This window comes from Sorghum bicolor, chromosome 10 (assembly GCF_000003195.3).
Source record: "Sorghum bicolor cultivar BTx623 chromosome 10, Sorghum_bicolor_NCBIv3, whole genome shotgun sequence".
Taxonomy (NCBI): domain Eukaryota; kingdom Viridiplantae; phylum Streptophyta; class Magnoliopsida; order Poales; family Poaceae; genus Sorghum; species Sorghum bicolor.
Window position 1 is genome coordinate 6,962,169 of NC_012879.2, and position 15,507 is coordinate 6,977,675.

A 15,507-nucleotide genomic window follows, 5' to 3' on the forward strand; every position below is an offset into this window, starting at 1 on the left:
TGAGTCGACTTGGAGGTTGGAGCTTTGTTTGCGTCGTTAACCCAGCCGGCCAAGGCCGGCCGGTCGGCATCTATGTCCTCATCATTCACTCCTCAGGACTGACGTATGACACTTGTGTGATTTTGCGGGCGCCAGGATGACAGTATGAGGCCTTGTTTAGTTCCCAAAAGCTAATTTTTTTCAAAATTTTCCATCGTCATATCTAATCTCGCGTTACATGTATGAATATTAAATATAGATAAAAATAACTAATTATATAGTTTATTTGTAATTTGTAAGATGAATATTTTAAGCCTGGTTAGTTTATAATTGAATAATAATTATCAAACATAAACAAAAGTGTTACTAAAAACTTTTCACCGATGGAACTAACAAGGCCCGACACATTTGTGTGCATTGCGAGACTAATGTTTGTACTCCTCGCGGTAGCATGGTTAAACAGTATGAAACAAGTTGCCGAGTTAGTGGGCCACAAATATTAGGTTTCTAACGAAATCCAATGTCAACTAGCGCGGGCAAAGATAAGTTGTATGCCGTGGGTGCCAATGCACCCCGAAAAATGAAAAACAATGAGATTAATTAAGATTCCACCATATGCACCTCTTTAAGACATGTCTATGGACCTATAAGGGCACTCACAATGCAGACTCTATCATAGAGTCTAAAATTATTTATTACCTCGAACAATGTGGACTTGGAGTCTAAATAAGACTTGGAGTCTTATTTTTTCTACCTCTTTCTTCAATAAATATGCTGCAACATCAGCAAATACCATAAATAATATGTAATTAAGTGTCTTGGACTCTGTGATAGAGTCTTGCATTGTGAGTGCCCTAAAGGATGGGTGGGAGCCAGGGTGACATTATGCAGGATTTGTACTCCATCTCGCGGTAGCATGGTCTTAAATAGTTTCTAACGAAATCCAACTCCGGCTAGCCCATAATAATGATTGACTTCAAATCACTAGTGTCTTTCATGGCTAGGAGCCTAGGACCTATATGTTTATGCTATAGAGCACTCGCGCGCTTCTGTCGGCTCTAGCAAGTGATTTTTGAAGTGTTAGATCCACGCGGGGACGGTGGTGGAAGTCGTCCGATCCACGCACCGCGACGCTCGTGGCTATGGCTCCTCTCTCTCTTATCTCTATCTCCTCCAGCGGTGCTGGTGCCAATGAGGTAGGTTGGTCCCTCATCATCATCATCCTCTATCTAGATCTGTGCCCGTCGTCTTTATAACTGCCCCGGAGCGGTAACTAAGATTTCAGTGAGCCTACCTCGTTGGCACCAGCACCGTCATGGTGTGTGGGACAACATAGAGGTTGCGGTGCAATTATAAAGGTCGACGGGGATGCTATTTTAAATTTAAATCAAGTCAACTTTTCAAGTTTGACTAAATTTATTAAAAGTAATATCAACATGTATGTCTCTAAATAGATCTATATTCCATAATTAATCATTAATACAATGGTAAGCAAATAGTCTATTTGATACCATAAATGTTAATATTTTTTATAAATTAAAATTACTTGGCTATTTTTTAGAACAAAAGGAGAGTATATATCTACGTAACATCTGAGTAGGCTCTTATAATATTATAACAATCTGAACTATCAAAGATCGCACCAGATATGTTGACTTTCACTAGAAAAATCATATTAAATTGTACGCCGGCACTCACACTTGGTCATCCAGATAGTTAAATACTCTAATGTCAGTCATCTGGGCCATTACCGTTCGCTTGTCTTATAAGTCGTATTTTTTTATCAGCCAATAGTGTTTTTCTCTTACAATAAATCAGCGAACACTACTTCCAATCATACCCACGCCCCCCAATGGTACATGTCATCATGACTCGGTGGCTTTTTGAATTTTCTTCCCCAAAGACGGCGAAAACTGTTGATTGTTGTAATATTACACTAGAAGAAAAGTTTGTAAGAGAAATCAGATCTAAAAGTCAACCAACGGTATCATGATTTTCAGAATAAGAAAGAGAGTTCCCAAAAGAAAAACGAATAAGGAAGAAAGATTGAATTCCTTTCTTCTCATTTTTACGCTGCGGTATTTAACAGACCTGATCAAACGCTCGTATAGATCGGGCCAGAAAAAGAACAAGAGTCTATTCTTTTGAGTTATGTGAAAACATAAATATCACTGTGGTACAAGCTTTAGATGGAGTCCGATTACCTTTAGAAGATGGTTATACAAGGAATTGAGACTGGCCTCCGAAACTATCTGGCCTAGAGAGATGCGTCTAACTTTCATCTAAGTTCTGTTGATGATTCAGTTTGTATGGCTATTAGGGAAGAAAGGAACCTTCATTGCTTAATCAATTTACAATGCTCTAGCTCATTAGTTGGGGTTGTTAGATTGATCTCCCACTGATTGGCTCAACGGCTAATTGAGCCTTAACTCGTGCCCTGGTCAGGGGCCCAACCGTTCCATGGTTGGTAGGCCTCTATCGTGCAACGCATATAAGGGGAGGTGGGGAGCTAGGACACGGGGCATGAGGTTCGATTGTCACCGCCACACCCCACCTACAATCCCTAAACCCTAACCGATCTAGAGGCACGCTGCAGCAACAGGAATGACCGCTGCCTTCACCATCGCTCTTTGTCACACCCCGACGTTGACACCGCTACCAGACATCAACCCCGCCGCCCTTCTCTTGTCCACACTCATCCCCAGCACTATTATCTCGCTCACTTCGATCCCTGCGGCTCTCGCCCTCTCTTCCTCTGTCTGTGCCACCACTCCTATTCAGCTATTCGCATTGCATTTCACCCTAGAAATCCGAAAGGCAAAGGTCCCTCCGCACCACGCCCCGCAAGATCCGGTACATCGTGTGGCTCCACATACGCTACGAGAGTGGCGGTCCCACGCTGCGACAATGGAGGCAGCTGCAGTCCCAGTCCTAGTGGGCCACGTGGTGGTGTGCATGGGTGACGCACCTGAACCACCCCGTGTTTTGGGAGCTGCTCTGACAAGCAGAAGAGGAGTACGGGTTCCCATCAGAGGCCTGCGCGGGCCCCATCACACTCCCCTACAACGGGGGCCTCTTCGAGCACGTCCTCCTACACCTTTCCTTCCTGTCTAAGTCCTCTTGCTTCGTCACCCTCGGGGACCTCAAGGATGGTGGCGACCTATCCTGCTTTGCGTCGCCGCCGGCGGTGACTCACTCCTGCTCCTCCATGGCGCCGTTGTGTCGATTGCACGCCTGGCAACCATTCCATGGGAAAATTGGTCATTGTAGTGTAAAGGGCTTATGTTTAACCTATGAATCCAAATAGTATAATAGAATTAAACTGTAGGGGCTAAATTTTAGTCTATGGATTGATCAAAACAGGTCCTTGACTAAAATTTTGCCCCTAGTATCCGGGGCCTACATCACGCAACCATAAAAAAAAAACTTAGGATTGTATGGGCAAGGTCAATAATAGAGATAAATGCTTAGTTATAAGACAAGTTATAAGAGCCAAGCTATATAATAATTGTCTCATATTTATCTATAAAGAGGTTTTTTATTATTATATGGTACCATGTATTTTTCTTCTTCTTTTCTGCTCTTCCTTACATACACTATTGTTTAGACATACAAATGTCTATGCTTTCTTATCTAGTTTGGTGCTAGAATAAGAGTTAAGCTCTCTTCTATCTTCTTTCCTCTCGTAGAACATACCAGTACAGATGAAATTAAAAATAGATACATATTTTATAAGTTACAATATTTAAAAGTAAATATTTTGTTTTTTTAAAAGTAATATGTTGGGCAGGTGCGAGTGCATGTACGATCTGGTCAGATGGTTCGCTGACAAAAAAAAATATAGTGACCAACTGTTATAACAGATTTGGCTTAAGATGGCACGCACATCCACCTAAAGTCTACAGCACACTAGAGGTAAGAAAACAACAGCTCACTCGGGAAGACGACGAGTAGGATGACGAGCCAAGCGCCAGCGTACATCCTTGACCGGGGAGACGCGGAGGGTGACGCCGGCCGCTCAAAGGCGGCGGCGCACTTCGTGTTCGTCCTGCTGAGAGAGCAGGGTCACCTCATCCCGGCCGTCGACACCGCCCTGCTGCTTGCCACCCACGGTGCGCTCTGTACCATCGTGACTTGCTATGAATTTTATGCTCCACGTTGTCGGATTCACCTTAATCCACATGTGTTGAAGTGGATTGGGGTGGAATTTAGTTTAAATTCTATTCCAATCCACCTCAACACATGTGGATTGGTGCGAATCCAACTACATCCAAACAAGACCTTAATTGGTCCAATTTCAGCCATCTCTCAGTTTTCAGCCATCTCTCAGTTTGAGAAGATTCCTCCAAGGAGACTCAGCCATCTCTCAAATGGAGATCCCCGTTAGGAATGGCTGGGTCATATCTTTTGCTCTGCGCTGCAGCATGTGTCTGGATCATGGGAACATTGACATTTTAGAAGTCTTGATAGTACCAGTATCACGGCCTAGGCCTTGTTTAGTTCCCAAACAAAAAAATTTCACGACACTGTAGCATTTTCGTTTATTTCTGATAATTATTATCTAACCATAGACTAACTAGGCTCAAAAGATTCGTCTCGTCAATTCCGACCAAACTGTGCAATTAGTTTTTATTTTCGTCTATATTTAATACTCCATGCATGCGTCTAAAGATCCGATGTGACGAAGAATCTTGAAATTTTTTGAATTTTTAGGCGGAAGTAAACAAGACCCTAGTGTTTCTGCTACGTTTGATGCTACGATAACTGACCATCTGCTGCCAATGCATTTGAGGTCGTTAAGCGTTGTAAAGGTGCGAATTGCTTGAGCATGTGCACGGCTCATGGTGTGGTGGCATGTTGGCTCGTCGGTTGAGCATGTCCAGATGTAATTGTCAGGATGGGGATGAGGTCTGGTTTAGTGATGGCGGGAGGTTGAAGAAGAAAGTGGCATGTAGGACCTACGCGTTAGTGAGTAGAGGAAGAGAAACAACAGAGGCAAATAAGTCTTTTTTCGTGCCAAGTTAGGTCTCTCGGTAGTGCTGCCATGCTGCCTCCCAAACGTAGTGTGTCACGTCAGCCAAAATGGTAAAAATGTAGGAGGTGTACTGTTTCGTGTGGCAAATCTATAGAAGCCCGTATAAAACTGGCAAATAGAAAAGTGTCATCCATTAGAGCAACCACAATGTGTGCCATAAGGTAGTCATAGGATTAAAATATTTGCTATCAGGTAACTGGAACACTGTGAGACCAGTCCATAAAGGAGTCCATAGCAAAAGGTATCCATAAGCTTATGGACTACCCATAGGGAATAAAAAATGCTACTTTTTCTCACTCCTCACTCTCTCTTTCTTGGCTTTGCACAGGATTGTAAAGAGAAATAATTTTTTATCTTATATGGGACCCACTTTATAGATTAGTTGTTGACTGAAACATTGTGGAAACAACAATAGCTATTGTCCACTGACACAAAAGCTGCTCATATGGACTACTTACCGTGTGTTTGGTTGGAGAGCGGGGCGAGCTGGGTTGGAGCGAATCCGTTCCTGTGGCTGTTTGGTTGGAGGATGGGAGGGTTGGGTTGGCTCCAGGGTGGAATATTCCTCTCAGATGCGGGTTGGACTCGTCCGTCAAAATCTGGCGGACGGAGCCGCTCCAGCCGGGTTGGCTCCCACCAAACACTGAATTCCTTCAACCAAACACTGAACGGAGCCGCTCTGTCCCCAATTCTTCAACCAAACACTAAAATGGGTTGGCTCCGTCCCAAAAACAGAAGTGCAACCAAACACTAGACGGGTTGGCTCCGACCCCAAAAACTGGGTTGGATCCAACCCAACCCACGCAACCCCCAACCAAACACACGATTAGTTTATATACATTGTAGTTGCCCTTATGATTGCAAATAGTTAATAATCTCAGCTTCCACCCAGGCCGACCTCTGTGGCTCCGTGCAGGGCACAGCGCCGGCTGCCTCGCCGGCTGCATGCAGCATGCTGATAGTCACCAGCCCGCGCCCCCCACTGTCAGGCCTCTGGCCCTCGCCGCCAGCCAGACAGCTGTGAACAGTCCGCCCGACGTCCATCCACAACTGTGTGACAATGTGAATACATTTTTCCCTTTGTAATTTCTCTACTGAATTTCTATTCTTGAGGTTCAGGATTTCAATTGGATTGAATTGAAATTATAAATATGAATTATGAATTTATGATTCAATATCTCTCTTCAGATTCAGTATTTCATCATGTTATCCTACACATTACACATAGGCCCTAGTCATTAGTAAACCTGGATCCGTTGCGCTCTTTGCCGGCGTTCCGACTCCATGTGTGCTTGCTGTACTTCAGCCGGCGCCTACACCGCAAAATCTGACTCAACCAAATACTAGAAAACCTAAGAGCATCTCCAAAGGCTTTGGCAAATTAACTTGACATTTGTTATTGTTTGTAAACTCCCATAACAAAATGCAAAGGATAAAAATAGGTCATCTCCAAGCGAATTGGCATTTGGACTTGGCAAAGGATAAAAATAAAAGGTCTCCAGGCGCTCGCGCTTTCCTCGTGCGTGACTTTACTCGCGCGATCGGGTTTGCAAAGCCGTCCACAGCTTGTCATTTTTTGCCAAGTTTGCTCCCTCATTTACCAAGTTGCCCAAATTGCAAACTCCAAATACAAAACCGTTGGATACCTCTTTTAAAGCTTTTTGGCAAATTACTAAAATGCAAACCTCAAATGCAAAACCCTTGAAGATGCTCTAAGAAATACCCTCAGGTTATGTTCAGACCATAAAAAGGATCTGGTTTTTCCCAGCCCGATTAATCCAGCGCTTAGTCAGGTTTACGAGATCATTCAGACATTCCATTCGCTTGCAAACACTCTCAGGTATGGTGGCTGTGTTCCATCTCAGGTCGTCCATGTATATGCATTACTCTACCGATTTTGAGATTAACGAAGTGCTCTGATCGTTAGCATGCTCCAACCATAGATTAACTAGGCTTAAAAGATTCGTCTCGTAAACTATAAGCAAACTGTACAATTAGTTATTTTTATCTATATTTAATGCTCCATACATATATTTAAAAATTCAATATGATGAAAAATCTTAAATTTTTTTTTGAACTAAACAAGCCCAAAGTGCTCTCATTGTTCGCATGCTCCAAACATAGCATGAGGTATGGTGGTTGTTTCCGTCGTGCTCAGGTGTGTATATGCATTACTTCACTGATTTTGAGATTAGCATGCTCCAAACACAGCATGCATGCACACTGACTTATGCTAATTTTGATATTAATAATAAAATCACAGCAGATGTCTCATCGTTAAAGCCTCAAAGGATATATTGTCTAATATTTAATAATAATAAATTTTTAATAATTAGACGGTATAATACACACTTACCTTTATAAACACATCTGAAAGATTTGCCGGTAGATCTTGAAATTCACAAAGTCACCGTAGACGTCTCACTGATGCCATTAAATCATGAACTCATAAGTTTACTTAGCTGTCTGTCCTCTTGTGTCCTTTGTTTGATTTTTCTTTGCCTGCTCTCTAATGAATTTACTCAGCAATTCACTTGTTCAGTTTTTGAAAAAAAAAATCATGAAATGAATTATTCATGAATATGCTGACTATTATTGAATGAATAGACACTAGAGTACCTAAGTCCTAAAATAAACTTAAAAAAAGATGACTTAATCTAGATTACAAAGTTTTCTCTAAAAAAACCAATCCGCTGAAACGAGCGAATAATGGCTACGCGATAACCATATTTGAAAACACAGCCCAAATAGCTGTTCAAATGCGTCGATATTGTGCATGCCTCTTCCTCGTCTTCCCGAAGGCCCAACATCATAGTCACAAAAGAAAAAGGCCCAACAGCATCAGGCAGCGCCGACTACCAGGCGCGCCGCTGCGCCGCCGCTAGCCACCTCCACGCGAAGACGACGGGCCGCCGGCAGCTACAGACTCGCCTAGACCCTCCTAACCCCGATCTCCGTCGCCAATGCCCTGCAACCGCCCTCAGCTCCAGCCGTCCAAGCTCCAGCCGGCCGGCAGCAACTGAGCTGCCCCCGCAGGGCGCCCCACGACTCCGACGCGGCTCTAGTGCATCCACAAAAGCTCCCCCTATCCGGCTGGCCGCTAGCCCCTGCCCCTGCCCCTGCCCCTGCCCCCTGGTGAATCAGTAAGAATCTGCTTCCCTTTAGGATTAGGGATTGTGAAGTTGTGCTTAGGATTGTGCATTTGTGAATTTGGTGTATGGTTCTATATTTTAATGTCCAGTGGTTTGCTCATTTGCATAGCTTAGGATGAAATCGAAGCCTAATTTGTGACTGAACATTGCAGTTAAGTGGGTCTGATATGCCATTTTCTGCTTGTCTGTTTGTTGTCAGAAAGTTCAGGCATGAAGAACAACATATATTTTCATTTACGCAAGTTTTGAATCTAAGGTATTATATGAGACCTTTTAAACATATTATCTTTTTTTATTATTATTTTCTACTTCTATATCGAACGATTTGAATATTCTTGTAGTTGTATACCCAACTATCTACCTAATTATGTATATGTATTGCATTTTATGTTTCTTGCTTAGGCGTACCCTAGGTTCAAATCCTAGGTCCACCGCTGGAGCCACACCTCCTCCTTATCCACCAGCAGGAAGACGCCTGGATCAGGCCAGTACAAAGCCTTACCTGCTGCACCACTGACAGCCCTGTATTCGCCTCACCAACGCGTCGTCTGGACACCGAGCAGCCACAGTGAAAGGTGAACAACAAGGCCTCCTCCATCAGTCTGGACACCGAGTGGCTGCAGTGAAGGTGAACACCAAGGCCCCCTTGATCAGTTATCTGTTTGGATTCGGTTGATTTAGCTTACCAGTTCGATGGAACTGAAAAAATTGCACAGCAATCAGTTAACTATTTTGATTATACATGTGTCTGTTTAACTTATCGGTTAAATGGACGCCTAGCTCTTGCCTCACCAATATTAGTGTATTATCTTGTGTCTATATTCCTTTGAATCCTTTGATGTAGTGGATAAAAGAAACTCCTAAATCCTAATGGTCCTGACTACGGATCAGGATTTAGCATTGGGCTCAGTTTCTGGAGCTGTTTCAGAGATGTAAATAACTTCAATTAACTATACCACAAATCAGCAGTTGTGTTAAACTGTCTTGTTGTCTATTTCAAGTCCATTGGCAAAATATTAGTTGCAGTATCTCCAGTTGTAGTTTCACCTTTGTTCTTAGCTACTGACTGCACGTGCAAGATGCTTTGCGTTGGTTACTGCATTTAAAGGTTTGCCTTAGCTACTGCATTTATAGGTGCATTATCCCTTTTCATCAATCTGGTCGCAAAAGAGGTAATATAGAAAATCATTCATTGGAAACCTGCTCCACTGGCGTGAGATCATTGGTTCGAAAGAGACAATACAGACCATCATTCAAGGAATAAATCAAACATATCTACTAGACTCTGTTTCTGCCAACTTCAGATACCTGTTTATATCGAAGAAAGTTTCACAAAATAGAACTGAACCTTCATCCAAGTCTTAGCTTCATCCATCTCAGTGCTTCTGCTTGCGTCTTCCGGTCCATAAAGAAGTTATTAACAAAAGGGGTCTTCTAGATTGTAAGTAACCAACCAGTATTCTGTCTAACAGCTAAGCATTTGACAAGGTTGCAAATGTTGAACTTTTTGGGGCTGAATTCCTTGATACCCTTTGTCCTACTGTAAGTTGCAGGCTTTCCATGCGATGGGTAGAATGTTTGTTTCCTGCACATAATTAGTTGATGAACAGTATCTATTTTAATTGATTAGAAAAGTTTCCATCTCACATGTATTTTTGTATAATCAGACATGCCCAGAGACCTAACAGAGATTGTGCACGCCTAACTAAAGGGGGTCATAAACATTCTTAAGTGGACACTCTGATCAGCGTTTTCAAATCATACTTATTTTCAAACTAAGAGGGGATATATTTCTTTCTCCTCTTAAGATGTTTACCTTTTATTTTTCCTATGTTTGATCTTTGTTGGTACAAGATATATTTATTTTCTCCACAACATCAGAAGTACTTTGCATGATTTTTGTAGAAAGAATTATGGTAGCTGAATGGCCGCTAGCCATCTAGGCACAAATGGTTCAGCTTAGATGCTGATTTGAGCAATAGAAAATTGGAATCTTCACTCTCAGCTATCAAACATGTTCGTTGCCTCTTACCGAGTTACCGTCTTCTTTGTGAACTAATCTAAATGAAAATCTGTGCGCACCTACAATGACACACTTGGTGGAAATGTATTTCTAACTCCTTTCAGTTTACTTCCCTGGTCATCTTGCTTCTACTGATGAGTTTTCAGGTTCAAACTAGGTTCTGTTTCACAAAAGTGGAGCTCCAAGATAACAACTGAGCTATGGGTACACACGAAGTTTAACAAGGAAGTGTTACATGAGCTAGGAAGAAAGTTGGTTAGTATTGCTACCTGTTTGAAATGTTTTAGAAGAAAATAACTATGCATGGGTGAAATATGCAATATTCTAAAAATATAGGATCCTACTGATGATCTTTTGGATAGATAATGCTCTATTTAATACCACCACATGCTAAGGTGTTATATGTGATTGTCCGAATCACAGGTAAATCCTTAGCACCGGCAGCCATGGCACATGAGGGCTTGGAAGCAGTTCACTAGGTACTGGTCACAGTTTGTAAAATAAGACCTCAAGAATACTTAATGAAATTAATCATTTGCAGTCTTGCAGACTACTGTTTGAACCACAAGTTTACACTAATTTAGAGTTGCACACTTCGGTAACTTACATGTTACTCTGCACTTTGTCCATATAATTAGTGAACTGACATGTTATTCATTTTGTTTGTGCAGTTGTTTGGATAGTAGAAGGACAAAGAACTTTCGCATCTAGGACTCTAGCACTACTGCTGGCGCTGCCACGCCCTCCCGTCCTGATTGCCCTCCCACCGCTAACCGCCACTGCAAAATCATTTGTCCCTCAAACCCTCCACTCAGAACCACGATTTGATGCGTCGCCTCGCCCGCCCAGCCTCCACCCTGCTCGGTAGGTCCGTGAGGAGTGGCCCCTGCACGCTTGCCACGGATGCACAAGGACTGTTCGAAGAAATGCCTCCACCTCCTGCTCCACCAAAACTGCCATGCCACACACTGTTTGTCCATGCCTGCCAGGTGCTCAGCCGAACACACACTTCAGGGTTTTGTACTGTGGCTCAGCGGTTCACGGATGAGCACGCCAGTGCAGAGCCACTGCGATTCACAGTCACGCCGGGCGATGCCTTTGGGGATGGCCCGCCTGTGGGCATTTCAGAGGCTGCTAAGATGGTGTGTCGTATTGTGTCCACGCAACCAGAACCAAGGATTGCGTCAACGCTTGATGCACTTGGGGTGGCCATGTCTCCAGAGCTGGTAGCTGAAGTGCTCAAGAACTTGAGCAATGCTGGGATGCTAGCACTTGCCTTCTTTCGCTGGGCAGAGAGGCAGGAGGGCTTCAGTTACACGGCTGAGGGCTTCCACAACCTGATTGAGGCGCTCGGCAAGATCAAGCAGTTCAAGCTGGTGTGGAGCTTGGTGGAGACCATGCGGTGCCGGGGCTTGCTGTCTAAGGACACATTCAAGCTCATCGTCCGAAGGTATGCTCGGGCTAGAAAGGTCAAAGAGGCTGTTGAGACATTCGAGAAGATGAGCATTTTTGGGCTTAAAACTGAGTTGTCGGACTACAACTGGCTGATTGACACGCTAAGCAAATCCAAACAAGTGAAGAAGGCGCAAGCCATCTATAAGGAGATGAAGAGGAAGGGTAAGTTTGTACCTGATTTGAAAACCTACACTGTCCTCATGGAAGGTTGGGGCCATGAGAAAGATCTGTTGATGGTGAAAACAATGTACCAAGAAATGATTGATGCTGGCATTAGGCCTGATGTAGTTGCCTATGGGATGCTGATTAGCGCCTTCTGCAAGTCTGGCAAATGTGATGAGGCCATCAAGGTGTTCTACGAGATGGAAGCAAGTGGTTGCATGCCAAGTCCTCATGTGTACTGCATGCTTATCAATGGCCTTGGTTCGGAGGAGAGGCTTGATGAAGCTTTAAAGTACTTTGAGCAGTACAAGAAAAGTGGGTTCCCCATGGAGGTGCCTACGTGCAATGCAGTAGTTGGAGCTTACTGCAGAGCCTCAAAGTTTGAGCATGCTTTCAAGATGGTTGATGAGATGAGGGAGTGTAAAATTGGCCCAAATTCCCGTACTTATGATGTAATTCTTCATTATCTGATAAAATCACAGAAGTTTGAGGAGGCTTATAATGTATTCCAGAGAATGGGAATGGACGGCTGTGAGCCTCAGCTCAATACATACACAATGATGGTTGGCATGTTCTGTAGTAACGGAAGAGTTGATATGGCATTGAATGTGTGGAAGCAAATGGGGGAGAGAGGTGTCCTCCCATGTATGCATATGTTTTCGGCATTGATCAATGGGTTATGCTTCGAGAACAGGCTCGAAGAAGCTTGTGTATATTTCCAGGAGATGCTGGACAAAGGAATTAGGCCACCTGGTCAGCTTTTCAGTAATTTGAAGGAAGCTCTTGTTGAAGGAGGGAGAATAAGTTTGGCACAAGAGATGGCCTCGAAATTGGACGCAATAAGGAAAACACCTTTTCGGGGTTAAGAGATGCGTTTGTTCATAAAAAATTACCCAATCAGAATATTTGGGCATACCAATAGCTACAGCAATGGACAAAAGCAATGTGTACTTCAGATCACAAAAACAAAATTTTGGCTATGAACTAAATAGTCTTTGTATGAAAACTTGATGAACTCAATATAAGATGCTTGTATTCGTGAGTTTACCAGAGAGATTTGCTGTGTGAGTAAGTAACTAAGAGCATCTCCAAGAGCTTGGCTAAAATTAGTAGCCAAATTCTAATGTTTAGTCATTTTGTAAAATAGACAACTTCTTATAAAAAAAAAGAGATCCACACCAGCCTTGCTATCAGATAGCTAGTGTCAGTGGTTGGCTATATAAGGCCAACGAAAATCAAGGAATAGCAAACTTTCTATTTTACAAAACCAAATAGCACATCTGTTGGAGCCTATTTTTCTACTATACAAGTTCTAAAAAGCCTTCATAATAAGAATAACAAAGCCGTTGGAGTTGCTCTAACCCCCCAAAAAAGAGCCAACATCAGCACATTTCATTGTCTTTTTCTAAGTTTATCATGACTTGCGCTGTCACTTCTATTTACTCATCAGATGTATATTGCGTTCAAAATAATCAAAGCAAAGCAAAGCAAATATTCCACGGCGGGTTTGGGTAAAAATTGACTGGGCCACATTGGATAAACTGGATCATGGCTAACCTGGTGCATCCAGGGCATGGGTTTGGGTCAATTTCTTTATCTACGGGTTTGTTAATGGGTAAAAAGCTAGACCCAGTTGGTTTATGGGCATGGGTCTAGGAATGTAGTATCCAAACCCGTAAACTCATGGGTTTTGTAAACCCGGTCCATGGTAGCAAAGTAGTTTATATGTACCTACCTAATATATATCACACACACTTTGTATAAATAAATTTTAGACAATAAGGTATGGAAATAATTTTGAGTTAGTATTAGAAAAGGTAGAGAAAATAACAAAACACAAGTATCCATACATGACACATTTGCTTGAGGTGGTGTTGTCTACCTAGGTCTTAATAAGGAAAACGAGTCCACAAGTGTTTGTTTTTAGTTATTACTCACAACATGATGTTTTTAGTCTCATATCACCAACCAGAGGAGAGAGTGGTGGAATCTATACTATTTAGTGATACCTAGGCAAACAGTTAAAATCTATAATATTTTTCTCTTCTTAGATTAAAAAGACAAAATGATTGAACTACATGAGATATTTATATTTAATAAATATCTATAAAATAAGTTTAAATTTTATTGATATCATGGGCGACCCGTGGGTACCCGCGACCCGAATGGGTATAGGTTTGGGCACAAAATTAAACTCGTGATCCATACAAAGACACCACCACATGCATTGCGACTTCTGGGTTAACCTCTTCACAATTATATCTTAATTAACTCATAATACATTACCTTAACAATGATATGCTACAAGAGAATGTTGAACGAAATGCATCCCCGCAAACAACCATGTATTAAACACTTAAACAAAATGAGAGAAATGGGAAAAAATATTCTGGTAAAGTCCGGATATAATGAGCCGTGTAAGAGAACCACCAATCTTTTTTCGTGAACATGCCATAGCATGTGTTTAATAAGAGAAAATCCTACCATGCCATAGCATATGGTAGTGAAGTACTCAGCGAAGCTCGTTGGGGATTAGGGCCCTAGAGCATGAGATGCATGCACTTAGGAGGCCCATCAAATGGCCTGGTATGATGATAGCAAGTTGTATCCAATAATTTGGCACATTTCAAGGCCCGAAAACTTATACCAAGCCAGAAATCCATAGAAACGGCCCAAAACAAATTGCAATCACACATACAAAATTGGAACTGCAAGAGAACACATGCTGCCCCGTATCGCACAGTACATACACTCTCACAAAAACTAACAGCGGCCAATGATCTACCGTGGTGTGGTCAAAAGATGACAAGCCTTAAGGTCTCAGTGCAAGTTTCATGACACAGTTTCCAACAAATTTATATTTTGAAAACAGTGTAGAAGAGTTTCAAGAGGATAAAACTCTCTCTACTCTCATGAAACTTTTATCATCTCTCTTCATTAATACAGTGTCACATCAACATATTTAATATGCATGAAACTCTAATGAAACTTCATTGAGACTGACCTAAGTACTCACCGGGACTAATAAACAATGTAACTAGCGAGCGACCGGTAACATGCCCAGCTGGGTAGGTTCATGACGCATTACAGGTGGAACTCGATGACAGAGGCTATCACCACAGGGCTGCCAGCAGTGACGTGGCCTCACTTCATGGACTAGTTCCTGAACTAGAAGATGGCCATAGATGTGTTGGGCATCATCGTCAGCATTGGAATCATGGAGCCATTGTTGTTCCAGACAGTGGAGAAGAAGATCATGGTCGTCCAGAACATGGTGGAGGAAGCCATGAGGAGATTGATGGGTGGCGGGGAGGAGGCGGTGGGCCATGCGCTAGCGGTCAAGGCCAGATCGGCCATGCAGGAGGGTGGGTCGTCGCACCGCAACCTGCTGGATTAGTCGGGCGCATGGAGGGTGTCATGGCTAAGACCACAAGCGTGTGAAGCAACAGAGCGCGTACCATGGAGAAGGCGTTATCGGCTATGCTTTATTGTTTTCTATTTATTAATGTATTCTATAGGTGAGTGTCAACGTTACTGTGGAAGAACATTTTTATAAGAGTGGGCGGTACATTTTTTTTATTTGTCTAGGTGATATTAAGTTGTTTTGGGTCCTCTTGTCAACTGATTTTTTTTTCCATGCACTCACAGGTCTTATAGCTATGCACTATATTTACATTGAATTTTTCAGTGTAATTTACTAG

The 15,507-nt window shown here is 42.6% G+C and overlaps 1 protein-coding gene across 4 annotated transcripts; it reads left to right on the top strand.

Moving 5' to 3' along the window:
* On the top strand, positions 7,778 to 12,862 carry LOC8070760 (pentatricopeptide repeat-containing protein At1g71060, mitochondrial). 4 transcript variants are annotated; one of them, XM_021450284.1, is made up of 6 exons: positions 7,778 to 8,157; positions 8,366 to 8,422; positions 8,569 to 8,794; positions 10,336 to 10,444; positions 10,613 to 10,668; positions 10,861 to 12,862. In XM_021450284.1, the coding sequence occupies exon 6, from the start codon at positions 11,017 to 11,019 to the stop codon at positions 12,670 to 12,672; it is 1,656 nt and encodes a 551-aa protein (XP_021305959.1). In that variant the 5' UTR covers positions 7,778 to 8,157; positions 8,366 to 8,422; positions 8,569 to 8,794; positions 10,336 to 10,444; positions 10,613 to 10,668; positions 10,861 to 11,016; the 3' UTR covers positions 12,673 to 12,862. The 4 variants fall into 4 exon arrangements, with proteins under 4 accessions (XP_021305959.1, XP_002436688.1, XP_021305960.1 ...); XM_002436643.2 differs by having other exon boundaries at positions 10,347 to 10,444; XM_021450285.1 differs by lacking the exon at positions 10,613 to 10,668.

Coding starts and splice junctions, on each gene's coding strand:
- LOC8070760 (XM_021450284.1), top strand. CDS start 11,017: ATGCGTCGCCTCGCCCGCCCAGCCTCCACCCTGCTCGGTAGGTCCGTG.